We start from the raw sequence: 21181 nt of genomic DNA, 5'->3' as shown, positions 1-21181 counted from the left end.
ATTTAAGTTTCACATAGTCGAATGATTTGGAGTTAAAAAGAAAGAAAAGAAAGCATGGGATACTTTGAGCTGAATGTATTTTCTTTTAAGAAAACTATAAACACAGAACTTTGCTTTGTTTTTCTAGTCAGCTCAAGTCTAATGATTGAACTTTAATTGACAAATTCTAACACAATTTCAGTTCATGAAAGCTGTCCAAATTTGTTCTCGCCTATGACCCAGAATAGTATCTACAAAGGCACAGATACCCAGTGATGGATCTGAACTGTGTATGGGGGACAAAGCCAGTATCTATATTTGTGTATATCAGTTTTATACCAATACTTAATTCCAGATTAGTAAAGAAGAAAAATAAGATGGAATAGGTCTTGAAGAGATTTCCCAGCCTTGCTTGTATGGGATGTTTGAGGTCTTTTTTGGACTCTTTACATTGGGCAGATTAAATAATTTCCTTCTTCATTTAATCTTTTTCTACCAATACTTTCTGGAGCAAGCATAAAGACTTATGTTTAGATGTTTGTTATGACTTTCAGGATTGTAAAAAGCAAACTAAGAAGTGGGACAGCTCTTGACCAAAGCACAATGAAATTAATGGAGATAGTCTAATAGGCTGCAGAATCTAATCACATTTAAGGCCAACTGATTTATTTTAGCATGAACTGCCATGGATTTAAATCTACTTCAGATGCAATGGTGGAGGTTAATGTTGCAGTCACAGTCATTTAAGCAGTTACATAGCTGTGGAGATGAGAATAGCACTCTACAAAGAGGTGCGCTTGGAAGACATTTATTCTAGTTTATTATAGAACCCAACTCTGCAACCAACCCCAAATTCTTCTGGTTGTTTTGATGAAATCTAAACAATTCCCTGTGCATACCTCTTTTGTACTTTATTAAGAATGGCAGTGCATGGATGCCACTTTCCATTTAGGAACTTTGGGCTCACAGACATAACTTATGTCTGGTTAAGTTTCTGGCTTCTCTGCACCGGAATAGTAACAACTCTTTCATAAAATCTAGCCAGCTACTTTTGTTAGGCAGTTCTCAAAAATCTAACTTTGCAGCTCTTGAACTCATGATAGTGAATTTACCTAGCATCCAAACTGATGAAGCAAGCAAAAATAGTTACATTTAATTATGCTAGCAAGAATCAGTTGAACCAATTTAACTGTCAAAGCTGGAACTTCATAAAATCTAGACAGCCACTTTTGTCAGTCAGTTCTCATCTTAGTTGGACATCCAACTCAATATCAGACAGTTCCATTACATGTGATGGTGCATTTATTTTAGTATCTCTACTGATGAAGCAAGCAAAAATAGTTACTATTTAACTATGCTGGCAAGAATGAGATAAACCGGTAACTGTCAAAACTGTGGCCTCTCCATCATTCATAGCTGGAGACAAAGGAAGTGCTCATTTTTGCATGAGTGAGTACTTTGAAATACTTACTAAGCTGAACAAAGGAGAGCAGAATTTATACCACATACATTGCTCATGTTGTGACCTGGTTGAGGTAATACATTTGTGGTTGTATATATGGCTGCAAAACTGAGAAATATGGTTTTATATTTCTAAATATGATCCAGAAAAGAAATAGTTGTTATTATTATTGTTTTCTTCTAAGAAATGTAAAAAGCCATTAATATGCACACCTTTCTTTTTTAAAAATGAAACAACTCTTATATTACCTGACTGCTATGCATGTATACAAATGTGGTGAAAGATCAAAGCAACGTGCTTGATATATTATCTAATATGTAAAGGAAAATCATTTTCTAAAGTACATGTTAAATGCAAACTACCAATTCCAAATGTTATCCTACCAAATTATAGTGTTGCAGGTATTTCATAGAACACTTCCTTAATGTATGGAATAGTTTTCAAAGCACTTAGGTGTTCTCCCATTTGTATTGCCTTCAAATCCAAATTGATTTGGTTTCAAGCAGAAGCACATCCGTAGAACTTGTGTGGAAACATATGGCATTAAGAAAGATGTACAACATTATTTTCTTTTAAATAGATGATGTTGCTCGATGGTTATACCTGGGGCTTTTAAATGTCATTCAGAATTTTTTCATCTAAGTTTGGAAGCTGATGTGAAAGCTTCCTTAAATGGTTTCAGGTGTAATATAAGGAATTAACAATCTTGGAACAAACCTACTTCTGTTCTAAATGGTTACCACAAGCAAATCAGAACATTTTGTTTTCCTTTATCTTTATAATTCATGAATTGAGAATGAACTCAACAATTAATCTACTTTGAACTCATTTTTGCCTGTGTAGTAGCTGTAGGCATATACTTGATGTCTTGAACAGAATAAAAAAGGCATGGTTCATATGTTTTTGTTTTGACCTGGTTATTTGATTGTGATATGATTCTTTTTACCACATAGGTTTTATGTGGTGAATAATTTCATTTGTATCATGATCTATCAGATTAAAATCTAGGTTTTAAAATAAGATTTTCCAGCCAACAAATATCAAAAATTGTAAAGGGAATAAATTCAAATGAAATATTCATGATGGTCATATTGATGCCACAAGTCACTTTCCAGTAATTTTATCACATTAAAAGACAACTGTTAGCTTTTCTTTCCACTAGCAAGTAGGAGAGAACCAAACAGATTGTGAATGGTTTCCCCTTGTAGTAATGAAACGATGACAGGTCAATCTTGTTTCCACATGTAAGGGTCCCACTGACCTCACTTGTACTGCTCTGCTCATATACATAAATAGAAGAAGGAATGGCTAAAGCATGAAATGAATTGATACATATGCAGGCGTATTTCTCCTAGTCCATTGTACAGACAGGATAAAACCTTACTTATTATAAATATTTTCTCCAAAAAGTGCATGCAAAATGTGAGGGAGATTTTCAGTAAATAAAGACATTTTAATAGTCTATTTTAAAAAAAACCAAAATGTGATTTCCACCCCTTCTCAACAGGACAAGAAACAATACTAATTCACAATATACACCTCTGTATATAGAGGCTGTAAAAATAAAGCAAAACAATTTCCCAAATGAGCATTCAGTTTCCTCTTTTAAAAGCAGCAACAACTTGACAGACTTTACCCAATGATATATCATCTACACATTTCATTACTAAAATAGCCCATTTCCCCACCCCCTCCTCCTGTGAAACTAACAAGGCATAGAGGTGACTAATACTCCTGTTACCTAAAGCTAAAGAAGACTTTACCGCTGTGTTTGCTCCAACTGATGAATATTTTTCTGTGCTTTTTCTTATGATTCATATATATCATACACATTATTAAAAGGATCCCAAGAAATACCTGTTGATTTAAAAAATAATTTAGAAATAATCAATGGCAAATTATTTTCTTTTTCTGATTAAAACTTGGTAAGGAACATCACGCAGACACGCACACACCTTAACTCTTGATGAAATGTATACACACAATTCCCAGTCAATCGGTATTTAAGAGAAAAGTATTGAAAGAATAAACTCTACTTTTTATTTTGGAGGTTAGTCTGATCTGGAACATATACTAGGTATTAGGGCTGTGATACATACACTGGAAGTTGGAGGCTATGAAAGCAACAGAGCTGTGAATCTGCCAGTTTTAACTCAAGCAAACTTTAACAAATCGATTCACAGTGCTGAATGTAATTAGGAGAGCTATGATTTTGCCAGTTTAGTTCAAACAAACTTAACAGAGCTATTCACAATGTTGAACCTGTTTAAGAGATAGGATTCAGCACCTTGGATAGCTCTTTTCCAGGGAAAACAAAGATTTGTGCTGGATTCCTGACATCAATTTTAACTCCATATGCATTCATATGAAAGTCCAAAAATATGCATACAAAGGACTCTCCACTCTATTGCGGTTACTAGAGAATCCTGCACACTTGGGATTTTAATGTACAGGGTTAGTCAAAATGCATAGGCCAATAAGCCATTCAATTGAATGGCTTATTGGCCTATGCATTTTGACTAACCCTGTATTCTTTCCCATAGACATGGAGTTCTAGATCAACAGTATTTTCACTTTTTAAAAAGCTTAAGGAACATTTTTTCCCATTCTCAATAACACTGAGTCATACGTTACCCTGTGAACAATATTCAGTATAAGAATGCACTTTGATGCTCCTTGGGTTCAACTCCAAATTATCCAAAATAAAATCAATTCTTTTCAACTGATAAAAAAGGGAAGTGTGCCCACTAATGATCTTCAACTGAAGTAAATGTTATCAGACATGACTTTACACAGCAGTGTATGGAAGTAAATAAAGATAGAAGAAATTATTCTACGTTTCACTTTTCCTCAATGGTATTTATAATCAGAGGCCCGGAAAGTAAAGGTGACCTTTACTTTGCAACATTTTCAGATTTTGTCAATTTATTTTTTTTCTAATAAAAATATCTTTCTGAGATACTCCAAAACACAAAATTACTATAAAACAACACATGCAGGATTAACCTGGTTACCAGTGAAACTGTATTTAGGCTACTCTTAATTTCAAATTGCTTTTGTTTTGAAGGGATAAATTCAAATAAAAGGATGCAGCTATGATTGGTCTTTCTTCAGAAATAATTTTCAACCAGCATGGAAATATATGTTGGCATAAAACAAGATGATGTAAATCAGGTGTGTGTGTGTGTGTGTGTGTGTGTGTGTGTATGTGTGTGTAGGGGAGATTTCCTTAAAATAGTTATCTTCACTTACATCATATACATTGCAAAATGCACAGACACCAAGTGTACTTTTTAACAACATATACATGTGAGTTTATAGAGCCTTTATAAAAAGTTTTCTTGACTCCAAATTAAAAACCATAGAAATAGAATCAAAATAATGGTGGTTGAAATATATATACTTTGATAGTACATAGTCAGTGCTCATTTTCATAATTATTGACAGCTGTATCTTTGGCATTGAAAATTCAGTACAACTTTCAGAAAAAAAATGTTGTTGCTTACAGCTTATTTTTCTTTTCTTTTCTTTTTTTTAACAAGGACAAACAGGATTGACCAAAGTACAAAAACGGGGGAAGTATTATTAAAGATTTATTTTATTTTTAGGCAAGGATAATTTAAGGACCCTGAATTACCTTCTCACTTTAGTGTATGGTGCGCACTGTATGAATTCATTTAAAAATCAACTAAATGGTACCACGTTTCCCGGAAAATTATATGTAATATAATATATATATTTTATATTTATTTAGAAGCTTTGAAATAGTACAGTAAACACTTTGCAACACGGTGTATAAACTACAGAATGTCTTTGATATTTTGTGGGCCTGCAGATTAACAACATTTTCATGACCCACAGGTGAAAAGAACATGATTCACAATTTCTTTTGTAAAGTTGGAATAGTCTGGGGGACACTTGATCACACAAAAATAATATAAAACAGTCAAGTTTAAAACAGTGATATTGCATTTATAATGCATGTTTCCTTTTTTAAAATCTGTACGATTGGCTTCCTGTGGCGAATATAAACATCTAAAGGGCTCAGTGACATTTTGGAGAGAGAACGAGAAAGAGAGAGCTATATAGTGCTGTAAACAGGCACACACTGATCAGAGAGGCAAAAAATCAGTTGCCCCTTGAAGTTTCTACAGTTCCATACATTTCAACTCATTTCTCAGGCCTGCTGAGAGCAGTTAGGTCCTATTATTGGCCAAGATGTCTCCAACAGCACAGTAATTCTTCAGTTAACACAGAATCAGATGGCCAAGATAATGAAGTTGAAAAGTTGATGCTTTTGTTGGTCGACTTTTGTGCAAATCATGCTGCTTCAGGTAAGTCCCGTAGAATTGACTAGCATATCCTTTTCCGTGCTGTGGGGGAAAAGAAAGAAACTTCTAAGATATCAAGCAATAATTCTATGTCACATTCAACACATTGGTAGCACATAGTACTAATCAATATTCAGTGCTCTATTTAAATAATTTTGAATAGATAAAGCTTAATACATGATATTTCAACACTCCATTGTAAAAAAAAATGATTGATAGAACTATCTTACACAATTTGGCAAGAAATTGGCATTTGAAGGTTGCATTCATTCAAATGGAAATAATTAAGCTCATGATTAATTGTTCCTTGGTGAAATTAATAGGGCATATTCACAATACTATATAAATATTCCTCAATATTAGTTTTAGTTACAATAGCATGTAATAAAAAGCAATGTAAGCATTACAATTTTAAATATTTAGCATGGGCTGGATTGTGCCCATTTAAACATGTATTCCTAAGGGACCAAGGACTATATATAACTGTGGTTTTAAATGAGTGAAAACTCCAGATATGTTTCATTATTTCTACAAAAAGGCAGCCTTTTTAAAACAACCTATGTCTTATTATTAGCTGGCATGACCAACCTCAGAAATCATAGTTTATGAACAAAATGAAAATAAACATCTGTATGCTTATTCTGTTAAACATTTTCTGTCTTTTGTCGATTGCCATATTGGTCATTACTGGGCAGAGATGGGAGTATATACAGTATACCAAACAACCACACCAAATTCCAGATCAGAAAGAACAAGGTTTTATAAAATTGAGGACCTGATTCATGTCTCCTAAAGCCTCCTACTGGGCTACAAAAGTCCCCAAATACTCAAATATATTTTTGCCCTCTTTTGATTGATATTTTTACATTAAAACTGCAGATTCCACAAAGTTTAATCAAAATAGTGATTGAAAGTAATGTGATATCATTTTCAGCATGCTGAAGCCTAACTATGTGGGATGCTGGGTGGTAGATAGTCAATTGAGTCCTCTAGAATGAAGGCTTGGAGTCATCCATATCTGACACACTTGGAGATGATGATGTACTGACAGTGGTCATATAATTGGTTCTAATTGATATTTTTGTGGGGTCCATCTTGCCCCCAATTCCTGAAATGTCTAAATATTGATGAATGATTGCCTAACACGCCACTCCACCTAAGCATATATTTAAAAACGAGATTGAAAAATGCACATATTTTTAAAATGTACTCCAAAATGCTATAAACATCTTTTAGTTAGGACAGAGATGGTGTTCAAGCAATTAGTTCAATGCATATAATATTGCCCACATCTGCAAACATAAATAAATAAATAAAATCCAAGGTTTGAAACAGGACAGATTCCATCCGCTAAACACACATACAAAAGGCACAGTCAGGAATGGACTAGATGTGCAACTGGAAAAGTGTGAAGTCTCCAGATGCACCTTATAGAACAGGCATGGGCAAACTTCACCCCCCCCCCAGGTGTTTTGAACTTCAACTCCCCTAATTCTTAACAGCTGGTAAGCTGGTTAGGATCTCTGGGAGTTGAAGTTCAAAACACATGGATGCCCAAAGTTTGCCCATGTCTGTTATAGTGTAGATGCATCCATTCCTAATCTTAAATGGCTAAAAGTAACAGGATATCTCACAAAACTACCTCTACAGCAGGGTCATCTGTACATAATTTCTAAAGTTCTCTTTAATTGGATGTGGGTTAAAGTAAGAATGCTAATGGAGTCTCCAGGTGTGAATCAAATATTTGAATTATTGTGTATTGTGTATAACTCTAATGCCCTTCCAATATAAAATAAGACTAGTGCTTTCGTAACTTTTGGATGCAGAAGGAGCATTCTGTGGTTATATATAATATAAATAAATAGTATTTCCAAACTAATAGGTTTCACCTTTATCTTGCTATCTGAAGCTAAATTTAAGCTTTCTGCAAGAACAAGGAACTTGTTTTCAAAGTGAACCATTACACAATCACCAACCAATATATAAGGGAGGAGGTTGAATTATGTGATTGAAAATTATATACATACAGCCTAACACAACATCTCAGAAATCGATAGAAGACCATGCCAGAGAAGACAAAGTGGACTTTAATTAAAAACTTCTTCAAATTATGAAACACTTATGATGATGAAAAGGATGAAGGTGTGAAGGGGACTGAGTACGATGGACAAAGTCTTGATGGTACTAATTCAAATATGGCTACATTTGAGGAGATAGGAGGCTAATATATACATTGCACTTGCATACTACCATTTTCATGTAATGTTTCTGCTTTCTCTCTCTTTTACTTTTCTCTTTTTCTCTTTCTCTTTTCTTTTTATTCTTCTAGGTTCTCACATCAATTTACTATATATTTTATTTAAATCCAAAAGTAACACTTTTGTTTTTGTTTATCTACTCCCTTATTACCCTTCAATAAAATACCATGCAAAAAAAAAGCGAAAATTATATACATACATATGTGTGGATAAATTTTTCAGACAGCTGCCATATATTTTGCATTAATCTCAGCATTCAAATTCAAGCATATGAAGGACTGCTGAAAATAGTTTGTTTTTTAAAAAGTAAGTGTAAAAGAGCAGCTCATTAGACAAACTGGTATCTATATCTACATCTGACAGTTTGTGTTATGTATATATTGCCAGCTTGAGAGATCAGCTATTTTGATTGTGATCGAGAGCACAGAATTCAGAAAATACACCAGGTCAACCTAACTGTGATTGCAACTAAGAAAAAAAATCAACTATCTTTGCTGAAATATTTTCTTGAAAATGCTACAGTTATATCAATACTTTGGAAGCTTTTAAACGGAAGCTGGATAGCCATCTATCCGGGGTACTTTGTGCTTTTCCTACATGGCAGGAGGTTGAACTAGGTGGCCCATGTGGTCTCTTTCAACTCTATGATTCTAATACTGTACAAGGTTCATCATCAAACAAACTAAATTAATAGGGACAATTCAGCATTTACATGTTTATGGTATCTTCATATACATGGCACTGTTTGTGTAGTGCAGGGACCCACTGCTGCCAATAATTGAGTCAGAAAGCATTACAGATCATAGATATAGAATCATAGAATCATAGTGTTGGAAGAGACCACATGGACTAACTAGTACAACCCTCGCCACACAGGAAAAGCAAAATCAAAGTATGTACACCTGACAGATGACCATCCAGTCTCTATTTAAAAGCACCCAAGGAAGGTGCTTCCACTCCATTCCAAGGCAGTGAGTTCCATTGTTGAACAGCTTTTACAGTTGGGAATTTTTTCCTAATGTTCAAGTGGAACCTTATTTCCTGTAATTTGAACCTATTGCTCTGACCTCTAGTCTCCAGGGCAGGAGAAAACAAGTCAGCTCCCTCTTCCTCATGACATCTTTTCAAATATGGCTATCTTGTCTCCTCTCAAACTTATCTTCTGCAGGCTAAACATTCTCAGTTCTTTAAGATGCTCATCATAGGGCATGGTCTCCAGATCTTTAATCATTTTAGTCGCTCTCCTCTGGATATCTTCCAGCTTGTCAATATCTCTTTTGAACTGTGGTGCCCAGTATAGGACACAGTATTCCAGTGAGGTCTAACCAAAGCAGAATGCATCATGACTTCCTTTGATCTGGACACTATACTCCTTTTGATGTAGCCAAAAATCCCATTGGCTTTTTTTTAGCTGCTGCATCACATAGTTGGCTCAAACATGAGCCAACCATGTGATGTCCACTACATGTCCACTAAGACTCCAAGATCTTTTTCACATGGACTATTGTCAAGCCAGGCTTCACTCATTTATCTTTACATTTCATTCTTTCTAACTAAATGTAGTATCTTACAGTTCTCCTTGTTGAAATTAATTTTGTTAGTTTTGGCCCAACTCTCTAATCTGCTAAGGCCATTTTGAATTCTGATAATGTCTTCTAGAGTCTTAACTACCCCTCTTACTTTGGTGTCATCTGCAAACTTGATAAGCATGCCCTCTAAGCCTTCATCTAAGTCATCAATAAAGATGCTGAACAGAACTGGGCCCTGTACCAAACCCTGCAGCATTTCACTACTCACTACTTTCCAGGATGAGGAGTAACCATTAATGAGCACCCTTTGGGGTCAGTATAAATCCACCTAACAGTAGTATTGTCTAGCCCTTATTTTACTAGTTTATTTGTAAGAATAACATGGAGAACTTTCTGAAATCAAGATATGTTACATCCACAGCATTCCCTGCATCTCCCAAGCTTGTAATTCAAAAGAAAGAAAGAAAGAAAGAAAGTTAGTTATTCTGGCACAACTTGTTACTAGGTAGAGAACTTCAAATCAAACGTATACCTCCAGATTCACAGAATGATACCTGGCCCTCCTCCTCCTTCTAAGTGTGACACTCCTCCAAGCATCAGCTTTCTCCACATTTGAAGTGACCTCCTAATAGTCATTCTCTGTATGTTCATCTGACTTGTGTTTGTGCATCCAGAATGGTCTGCTGGGCTGTGTTCAAAAAGAACTCAAGTTCCCTAATGTCCTTAAGTTTAGCAAGTCAGGCCTCCATATATAGGATCCTAAATCCCTTCACTCTCCTAAAAAAGGCCTGACTCTGTGCCAGACCTGAGACTGGAATAATTCCTTCCCTCCCACTGAAATCAATAGACCAATACACTGGTTTTTAAACAGAAGCTGATGACAATTTGCTAGGAGTACTTTCATTGTTTGTACCTACATGACACGTGGTTAGACTGGATGACCTATGTGTCACTTTCAACTCTATAATTTTAAGACAACTTTTTAAAAAATCTGTTAGAGGTATATACCCAAGATATTTAAGACTCGTGCCAGAGCCTTTGCACTTCGATCTTTATATCCTCGTCAGTTTTTCCAGTTGTTTCTCTTCAATCCTGCTGTTGCTTGGGATCACAACATCGACGATCCATACTTGGTTTTTAACATGATCATGAGGTCAGGAGTATTGTGCTCCAAAACTCTGTCAGTCTGAATTCAGAAGTCCCAGAGTAGTTTGACGTGTTCATTTTCTGTAACTTTTTAAGGCTTGGGGTTCCACCAGTTCTTTGTCACAGGCAAATGGTATTTGTGGAACAAGTTCCAATGAATCATCTGAGCAACAGTATTATTATTATTATTATTATTATTATATGTTTTAGCTGCTTGCAATTCAGTATCTATTGAAGTCAGTAGGTTCAGTTAATAATAATAATAAATCCCTTTGATTAAAATGGAAATGTTCAAATACCCTAGATGTAGACAGAATTATTGTTTTTATAAATGAAGCTATTTGAAAGTCAACATGGTATAGCAGTTTGACTGTCAGACTACAAATCCATACTTAGTCATGAAATGCATTAAGAGAACAAGTCATATTATGTGGGGGAGGCAAACCTCATTTGAACATATCTTTCCAAGAAAACACTTTGAAGGAACATGACAAGAGTAAACATATACTATTTTATCTATTTTCTATTAGGGATCAAAGTGTATTGTTCATTTTAAAAAATACTAAGCTTTAATAGGAGAGAGGTTCCCAGTAATGCAGCACATGTTTTAGAAGACCTAGAAGGAATCCCAAAGTGGAGCAAGGAAAGAAATCTACCTGAAACCCTCAGAAGCTACTTTTAACACTACTGAATTAGATGGAAGATGTACCAAACACATAGAATTGGCTTATTATTGGTGATTATTATTAACCACAGTGAATGAAAGTATATTGACTAGAATCCAAATTACAGTACTATGAAACTGGTTCCATAATTCTTGGCTTGTTTGTTAGTAGCAGTTCTCCCTCCCTCAAGGCATGTAGTTTTGAAACTCCTGGAACTTTCAAAAGAATTTGTTATATGGTATGAGGGTCATTTGTTCAAAGAAAGAAAATCCACTGAACTTCTTGTGAGAACCTAAACTACCATACAGCGTAAATTACTGGAATAGAAAAACTGAAGGAAGATGAAAGATAGATAGCTTTAAAAAGAAATAGTCTCCTTTCATTATTTATTGGAACACAAAGTACAAAGTGAATTCTGGATTGTCTTTGGTATCGCAGTGCTATTTAATGTATTAAAAGAAAGAGAAAAGAGGCTATTTTCTTGAGATTTTCTTTCCAACAAATTTGACAGCAAAGAAACAAAATCCATCAGAATGGTGCTTAGGTAAATTGTGAGATTGAAGTTTTAGGGTTGTGATGGAATAATTATATGCACCTTTCATAAACAAGTATTGATGATAATCCAAATATCCTAGCATTATTCAGGCAATTAATGTCTAATGAATAAAAATCCACTATCTTCAATCAGGTGACAGATAGCAAGGTTTTTGATAAGGTATTATAAGTGTCTTTGTTCTAACAGCCATTTTAAGGTCAGGTGCACATTGTCTTGGCTGGCTTAAATGCTTCCTGCTCTGAAATATCAGAAGATTCTTTGTTGATTTCTAAAAGAACACGGCTACTTCTCTAGAAGTTGCAACCCTGAACTTGGCCTTTTTAAAGTTTAATAATAACATAAAATAGGCATAATTCATTTGTGAGCTTCCTGCTATACAATCTAATATGACTCCAGTAAAAGTTTATATAATTACAGATTATATAAAATATATAACACAAGCACATTGATAATGGAAATCAGCTATAAAGGATATAAATACACAAAAGAGAGAGGAAAAGAGGAATGGAATGAGAGAGAGAGAGGAACAGAGGAGAAGAGAGCGGGACAAAGAGAGCGAGGTCAGAGAAATAGAAGTCTGAAAGAATACATAACCCCCCCCCCCCCCCCCTATTATAAAAGGTTTGCCAGCTACCAGTCCATTTCAAGTCACAATTCAAAGTCCTGGATATGACCTAAAAATCCATATAAAGATCCAATACAAATCCAGCCAAACTTTGACTCTGCAGGAGAGACCTTTCTCTTGGTCCTGACCTTGTCAGAGGGATATTTGGTGTGGACATGAGATATGGCTTTCTTCCAAGACTTAAGAACTTATTTTTGAGGAAAGTTAAACTGGCCATCTCCTTGTTCTTTTGCTCACAGATAAAGACTTTCTACTCAGGCAGGATTCCATTAACTGACTGATTAAAATAGAAAGATGCTCTAAATGGATGAGTACAGTTTCTAATATTTTAATACAGTGTATCATTATTGAGGATTTTTTTATTAATGATGTAGTCTAATTATTATTTTGATAAGTACAATTCATTGTGTTTGTAATTGTAGATTTTACAAAGTACATTAAAAGCTATCTTGGCTCCTCACCAGGTAAAAAAACAATGTAGACTGATCAAGCAAGGAAGGAAACACATAAAAAGGAAGCAACTAAATGATAAAAATAAGTGCGATCTTCATGCAGAAAATGTATTTGTGTGGAGCACTGTAAATTAAAAGAATGCTCCCTGTCAGGAAAATAATGTTGAAACAGCCAAAAACAACAGCAAGTCTGATGGAGGATTCATGTTCTACACTAGTTTAGTCCCCAAAGACTTAGGATCTTATCCCATGTAACTCCCCCCTCCTCCATTTTCTCTCGATTTTCACATGCTGACCATCCTATGACGCATGGCCACTTCTGGCAACCACCTGTGGGATTCCATCTTGTCAGTGTGAAAAAATGGAGAGAAGACTCTTGATTGAAAAAAAAGGAGGGAAGCGGGAAGAAGACGAGGAAAGATCCTCAGATAACTGGCCATTCCTGAAAACAGACCTTGCCTGGGTAATATGAGTTCCCACTCTTCCAAATATTTTCCCCTTGCTTCCTCCCATTGGGATAACATCCTTAAACTTCTGAAGCCTTTGTTAATGTACATAGGGGTGACAATGTCTTGATGATTATGTTGTCTATGGAGGACTGCTTATCCATGTGGCCAAGGCTATTTTAGATAACGATCAAATTTTGTCAGCAGATTCTGATTGTTTAATCTTTCCAACATGTCTTTCCAGAATTAGAACCAACCCAGAAAAGAAGGGTTGTCAATTCAAATGATAGACTCACATAGTTTGTTCATTCCCAAATACTTGGATCATTTTGATGCAATCTGAAAGAAATATTTGTTTCAGTAAACACTGTTGGCAGTTTTTCCTCACATAATAGTCCTCACTACATAAGTCACGCCCCCATTTTTGGACTGGTAAAATTAGGATTAATTGCATAATAGTCACAATCTTAGTTCACTCACCCACACTTGCAGCCAAGTGAAGTCCCATAGCTACAAGGGGGCAAGTGTGCAGGCGAGTTAAGCTTCACTCATATTTCAACATGTAATTGTTGCATGTCACTTTATTGCAGTAAGAAAAAAAGATAAAAAGTGCAATTATTATGCAGTGAAATGCTGGTCCTTCACAGGAGAGAAATCTCTGAATGGAATCAGAAATCACGACAATGTATTAACTAGGATTCTCTGAAACACAGATTTGTTAATTGTACAAGAGAAAGTATATATTTCCCCATTCTATATTGCAGTGGAATGTAGTGCATTTCATTCATCTTCTCCTTTGTGTATTTTAAAGTGAGCTTTATAACATATTACAATTGGTCTGCCACATAGTTTGTACAAACAGCAGCCACAGAAATCTTACTGAAAATGATATATGCTGAGATGAGGTAAAATCGTCATACACTGAGCTGATGCTGCTCAGATGTGAGTTTTGGAACTAACGTATCCCAGTTTAGAACTACCAGAGCCATTACAAGCAAAACCAAGTCACTGGGTTGTTGTAGGATTTTTTTGGGCTATATGGCCATGTTCTAGAGGCATTCTCTCCTGACATTTCACTTGCACCTATGGCAAGCATAGATTTTAATAAATAAAATAAAAATATTAACACTCAAATGTAACAATTTCTATTGTAAAAAGTCAGTAACTTTAAAAAGCGATCTCTCTTTCTAATCATTCCTAACTTACTATCTATCTATCTATCTATCTATAGGGTAAAGGAAGGAAGAGACAGAAGTTGGGAACTTGCACAGATTATTACAAGCCAAAGATGTTTCAACCTTGCTTGATCTGGTTTCAATGTATTGTCGAAGGCTTTCATGGCTGGAATCACTGGGTTGTTGTAGGTTTTTTTGGGCTATATGGCCATGTTCTACAGGCATTTTCTCCTGATGTCTTGCCTGCACTATGGCAAGCATCCTCAGAGGTTGTACGGTCTCTGGATCAATTTGTAGTACCCCTTGATAAGTTTCATAGTATATATAGGGATTCCCAATTCAGAATTTCATCAGTACATTTTGCTGAATGCATTCCTTTCCACAGAATGTAGTTTTCTCTCTCTCCAAACTCCAGAAGATAAAGATTGTTCTCTAAAGTAAGGCCGGCATTAACTTTCTCATTTTTTTCTATAGGCTGAAAAAAGTGGTTGCAAAGAAATTGGTCAGGACCGGTATTATTATCCTTGCTTTACAGTTGGGGATATGGAGTCAGAGAGGTTCTATGGAAAGAAGGATGATAATGTGGTTAAAGCAGAATATATCAAGAAAATGCATCTGAGCTATTTGTGGCTCTGCCTTCAGGTGACAGAAGGGGAAAAGGAAAAGGAGAGAATCACTAAACCTCTCTGTCCATGATTCCCTTGTCTGTAAAATGAGAATAATAATGCTTTGCTTACCTATCTCACAGAGGATCTGCAGGTCTTAAAATCACTATTCTTTTATAATCCACTTTGAGATCCACAAATGGCAAGGCCTAGAGAGGTGGAAAGCATCATGGTCATTACAAGAGTTTATGAAAGAATAAAGAATTGTAGGTCTTGTGATCACACTATAAATATTTTTTGCCATACCTCTTCAAGTTTTTTTTACAGTCGTCGGTAAATTTGCTAAATTTGCCAAAATGTAGTGAAGAAGATAACTTCATATTGATCCTTTCCACATGATGGCTTAATACATCTTACTGCACTGAATTTTATCATACAAACACACACATACATTAAATAAACATCTGCAATGAAAAGGATTAGGAAGGGGGAAAGCAGTCATAAAATATTATCCTTAGCACGTTTGTTTGAAATATAACATATTCACTTTTTCTAAAGGGATGAACTATGCTATGGTCTCAAAAACATGTACTGTATTTTGCTATCTATTCAAGAGTTTATTCAAAGGAATAAGAGGTTTTAAAAGATATAGTGAGAGGACAGTATATAATATAACACTAAGGGAGCTGTAAGCATAATGCTGAACACTATTTTTATATGTATTTCTTATTCAAATTTATATCCTACTGTTCCTCTTAAGTGCAGGTTCCCAATGTTATTTTAAAAGCACAAAATCAAATAGAAATGTTGTTAATTTCAGAGAGTGAAATGTAGTCATGTATCTAAAATAGTGACCTCATCTTGACCATAATACAGAAGAGAAGATGCCTGATGAAACCATCATCAGTAGTTTGCAGGAAAAGAAGGAATATAGTTACTGAGCATAGGTCCTATAGATGGATATTTACTAAGGCATATACAACACCAGTGTCATACATTTCAATGCATAAAAATGTTTCCATGAAAAAACAACAAAATGACATGCATATTAAAATTATCCACCCATACATTATGGATATCCATAATCAGAAAAAAAATGCAGCCATGGGCCTCATCAGAAAGTTCAGGTGAAGCATCCTGCTTTTCCTCGCCTCCAAGACAAAAAAATGGGCAGTGAGGTGAATCCATTGCCCCACGCACATTTTCCTCTCTGCAATGCTTTCCCCATCACATGGGGGAATCTAAATCAGCATCCTAGGATGCTTCCACAACATCTTCAGGACTGAGATCCACTCTGACTATCAGGGCGGGCACTCAGCCTCAGTCTGGGATAGAAGCGTAATGGGATGTTTTCCGCAGAATACGGGAAGCTTCCCACGTTGTGCTAGCTCCAATTAGGTCTAATGACAAAAGGGCAAAAAAGTGGTTTAAACCAAACATGTAACTTGGTAAAGGAAGACACTTAGGACCTTGGCACATTGAGGTCCAAAAAGTGGGTGACAGCAGGGGAATTCATTGGTGAATCTGGCAGGCAGTGGGGAAAACTGCTACCCTTCATTGCCCGCATCACCGCTTTCCTCATCACATGGGAAAAAGTGTCAGTGCCCAGCTCTCCCCCCCCCCCCCCCCGCCCCGTGCTCACCCCATTTTAATCAATGAGAACATGGGAAGCCTTCCGTGTTCTCAATGCTCCATCCTAGGACACTTCCAGTATGTAGCCAGGAGAGAGCCCCACTGGACGTAGATTTGGATCATGTGATGGGCTCCGTTGGGCTCCATCCTGCCTCTAAGATGGAGTCCAAGTCCAATGTGATAAGATCCTAAATTCCCCCTGCATGACATGGGATTGGGTTAGATGGCATTTCTTATCTCTTTCAACTTCATGATTCTATTATTCCTCCTTGCTCTTTCTTTCTTTCTTTCTTTCTTTCTTTTTTGAGAATCCATGGCCCAACTGCTTCAACCATTGTCAATGAATATAGCTCTTCAGAATTTATCATCTAAAATTAAGTTATTTTTTCTTCGTTATATCTGGCACTGCTTTCCAATATACATTTATGTGATTCTTTAAGGGGCTCTAACAAAATGCTAACAGAAGGAAAGATCAAAACCATCTCCCCAAACATTGCAGCAGATCACTGGTTCTTGCATCGAGCCTGCAGCCCACAAGGAATGGAAGCAACCGCCTCCACACCATCTTTAGTATTAAACCAAATGTGTTAAAAATGCTGAGCATGTAAGGAAGGAAAAAAAGGAAAGCAGAGGTCTTTCTTGTGTGATGAAGAGCACTTGTGGACTTGTACTCAGGCTGGGGAAAAGCATATTTAATCATGAATCCAAGGGAAAATGTGTTTTTCAGTGTATAGAAACCTCAGGGATTTTGCAATCAATGTCAAGAAGCCCCGTGGTCAATCTCCACTAGAAGTGAGATGAAGTTTCAGCTATATGTGTTCAGCATATGGCCTGAGAAGGATACTTACATAAATGAAAAGAGAAATTCAACACAAGCAGGGAGCTGTGGCACTTTAAAGGAAGTGCGGTGATATGAGCATCTTATGGATTGACTTATTTTATTTGGTGTTGTAATGATAAATGGGTCAGTGTAAAGAGAAGAGAGGAAAGGAATCAACATTCAAACAGTTTGCTTCAAATCATTGTTTTCACTGGCACTACATTTGTGGTTGCTGGAAGACCGAAATGAAGTGACACTTCCTCCCAAGTTCTCCACTGTGATTATATATCTACTAGTGTGGGCCTGAGGCATTGTGTTCTATGAAACAGAGCTCAAACAGTGCTAGTACAGTCACTGGAAGAAGCCTTGCTATACTATTCAGACACCAATTTCTGCCTTCATCTATGCCAAAGGTGAATAAATTGACGCTCTTGGGCTGCATAGCACCCAAGGCAGCCCACCTGTTTACTCTGGACTGCCCCTTTTCTGGCAAAATAAAGAGTCGGCTTCCTTTCCCAACCTATCAAGATTGGTGAAATACACAGAGACTCCCACCACTTTTAAATATATATCAATATAATCAATGTGCCTTTGAATAATTGGTTCACTAGATGAATTGGCCCTTCTAGCCATAACTTAATATCTGACTCTTGCACTTTACTATTGTCCATGCCCCTGTAGTTGTATTACTCTAATTGACTTGGTCCTTCTAGACCTAATTCATCATCTAGCTCTTGTACTTTTCTATCAGCATTGTTCATGCAGTTGTATTGTACAAGCCCTTACCGCACCCCTTAGTTCTGAAATGTCCACTATGCTAGAGTATTGGTTGTTGTACGATGGTTTATGTTTTTATGATGCTTTGTATATATATATTTTTATTGTGTTATATTTTAACTCTGTTTGACTGGGCTTGGTCCCCATGTAAGCTGCCCCAAGTCCCTTTGGGGAGATTGTGGCAGGATACAAAAATAAATTTGTATTATTATTATTATTATTATTATTATTATTTTCAAAACCAAAAATTAATTTATAGTCCCATCCAATTTGAAATAGCCCCTGGAGGATTCACCCAGTGTAACATTCCCCTCTAGACCAACAAAAGATGTAATTTCATTCTTTGAAAAAAAAAACCAGATAGTAATTTTACCATTTTTTTCTTGCTATGAAAAAGTGCAGTAACCAAATATTTTTCACGTTTTGAGCTTTATTCTGTACAAAATTAACACATGGGTATTTGTGTATGCAGAAAACAGCATATTTCTGCACAGTAAAAAGTAAAATTAAATGAAAAGGAAAAGTAAGTTTTGTACAGAGCAAGTTCTGAACTGTGAAACGTATTGACAGTAAACAATATGTATTTCTGAATAATAATAAAAATATTTCAGTCCCTTCCACACATTTGACCTATGCCTACAGTGGTGTCATTAAAACTGGACACTATTTCTTTGAGGAGAGATTACTCTTAGCTACAGTTAGAAAAGTCTACCATAAGCACACTTTTGCAGCTATATCATTTTCAATGATATAATACAGAAGAATTAACACTTGAACCGAAAAAGATGGACATACAATTGTGCCACCAAAGCTGGCATATCACCTTTTTGTGTGACCGCATAATATCTGTGCCTGAATTTGTGTCTACCTTTTTTCTTGATGGAGAGATAACTACTAGCTAGAGTGTTAAGACTAGAGTAAAAGCGAATTTATACTGCTGATACTGTTATAATTCACAGTATAACGGTAGTCACACATTTAATCCCATTTTTTTGCTTTGACAAAAAGGGGGTGTAACTGTTACATGGAAAAATAATAGTGTGGAGCCAGCTGGGTCTGGGGCTTTCCCTCTCTTACTTTTGAGGAGATGGGAGAGAGAAGACCTAACTCCTCCATTTGTATTTCTTTTTTAAAACTACTTTACTTCTGAGGAGGGAAATTCCCAGACTCAGTCATGTGACAATCAAGTGAAGAAAGGCAAGAAACCAATTTCATGACCCAAAAAGACGGGTGCAACTTTTATGCATTAATAGTATTTTTAATGGTGTTTTATGTAAATAAAAAACTTGAATATTACCCTTTATATACTTCAACAAGCAATTATTCAGTAGGTACATTATTGTTTATGAAACATCCCAGCTGTCTAGTGTCCCTCCACCCTATAACAACTCATACATCATTTTCAAAGCTGAAGAGCCCTTAAATCAGCTAAATTCAATGTCATCGACAGAAAGAAGTACATACCTGGAAGTATAATGAAAGAAATAACCCTCCTTTTAAAAAGGGTGTAGGACAGGGTGGATGTGGATGTGTGTGTTCTATTTTTCTTAGGAATAAGTCATGACCTGACAAACATGGGGAATGCATATGAAATTATAAGATAGCTTCGTATACCATGTAAATTGCAATGCTATAGACAGACCTTTTTATGTCAGGAGTGACTTAAAAAACTGCAAGTCACTTCTGGTGTGAGAGAATTGGCCATCTGCAAGGACGCTGCCAGGGAATGCCTGGATGTTTGATCTTTTGCCATTTTTGTGGGAGACTTCTTCCACGTCCCCACATGGGGAATTGAAGCTGACAGAGGGACCTCAACCTGCTCTCCCCGGATTTGAACCGGGTAGAGGAGGTTACTATGAAGAAGAAAAAATGACAGGAAAAACCAAGTGGTGATACTTTGAAAAGTTGGTATTTTGAATGATTAATTAATTTTAAAAAATTACCATGCCAGTCTCATGAAGCAGGATTTGGGGAGAGAAATATCAACGCTTGTTAGGAAGCCCATAGGAACGCCCCTTACATGACACTGAAGAGATTCAACATGACTGGCACTATCCCATGTATGTTTTCCCATTTTCTTTAGTTGTATAGTAGTTCCTGAGCTCAGAAGATGATCTCTGCCCTTTTTTGCCCTGCCCCCCCTCCCCCCAAGGTCCCAGATACTTCAGGAACACTTCCCTGATGAGACATTATAGACATAGGGAGGAAGTCATCCTCCATCATCTAATGGGCTCTGAAATACAGCATTTCCTTTCACAAGTGTTTGGAAATGGTGGGGGGGGGGGGGTCTGTGTGGGATAGCATCCTTAGAGAATCAGTGAGGCTTGCTTCAGTTTCCCAGCTTTGTTCCTGAAAGGACGGAATGACCTAGTAAAACCTTAGGCAGTTCAGGTTCAGGCTATTTGGGTGACTGCATCCCCTTATATGAACCTGACAGGGCCCTGAGATCTTGAGGAGTGGCCCTTTTCTTGGTCCCACCTCCATGAGAGAATGGGCCTTTTTGGTGGCTGCCCTGCAGCTCTGGTACTCCCTACCCAGGGAAGCCAGAATGGCCCCCTCCCTGCTGTCCTTCCGGCAGCAGGCTAAACCCTTTTTATTTAGGCAGACTTTTAAAGAAGAAGGTGTTTAAGTCCATCAAGGGCTGCTGTGGTTTTGTGATATGATTTTATATGCTTTTATGGTTTTAACCTGCATTGTTTTAATATTAATGTTGTTTAATACTG

The 21181-nt window shown here is 36.3% G+C and overlaps 1 protein-coding gene across 5 annotated transcripts in view; it reads right to left on the bottom strand.

The window, feature by feature from the left end:
• Positions 1-5021: 5021 nt before the first annotated feature.
• The window catches only part of PCDH10 (protocadherin 10), a 71155-nt gene continuing 54995 nt past the window's right edge, over positions 5022-21181 (bottom strand). For 3 of the 5 annotated variants that reach the window (XR_010909999.1, XM_060778939.2, XM_060778938.2), the window contains one exon: positions 5022-5814. Coding sequence is in view for 3 of the 5 variants with exons in the window: in XM_060778939.2 (XP_060634922.2) it covers positions 5795-5814 (20 nt within the window). In the remaining 2 variants the exon portion in view is untranslated. Of the gene's footprint in view, positions 5815-15361; positions 15439-21181 lie in introns of those variants that run through there. The other 2 variants (XM_060778937.2, XR_010910000.1) reach the window with 2 other exon arrangements.

This window comes from Anolis sagrei, chromosome 5 (assembly GCF_037176765.1).
Source record: "Anolis sagrei isolate rAnoSag1 chromosome 5, rAnoSag1.mat, whole genome shotgun sequence".
NCBI classification, from domain to species: domain Eukaryota; kingdom Metazoa; phylum Chordata; class Lepidosauria; order Squamata; family Dactyloidae; genus Anolis; species Anolis sagrei.
The sequence above is the reverse complement of the archived record's forward strand: the minus strand, read 5'-3'. Positions and strand labels throughout refer to the sequence as shown.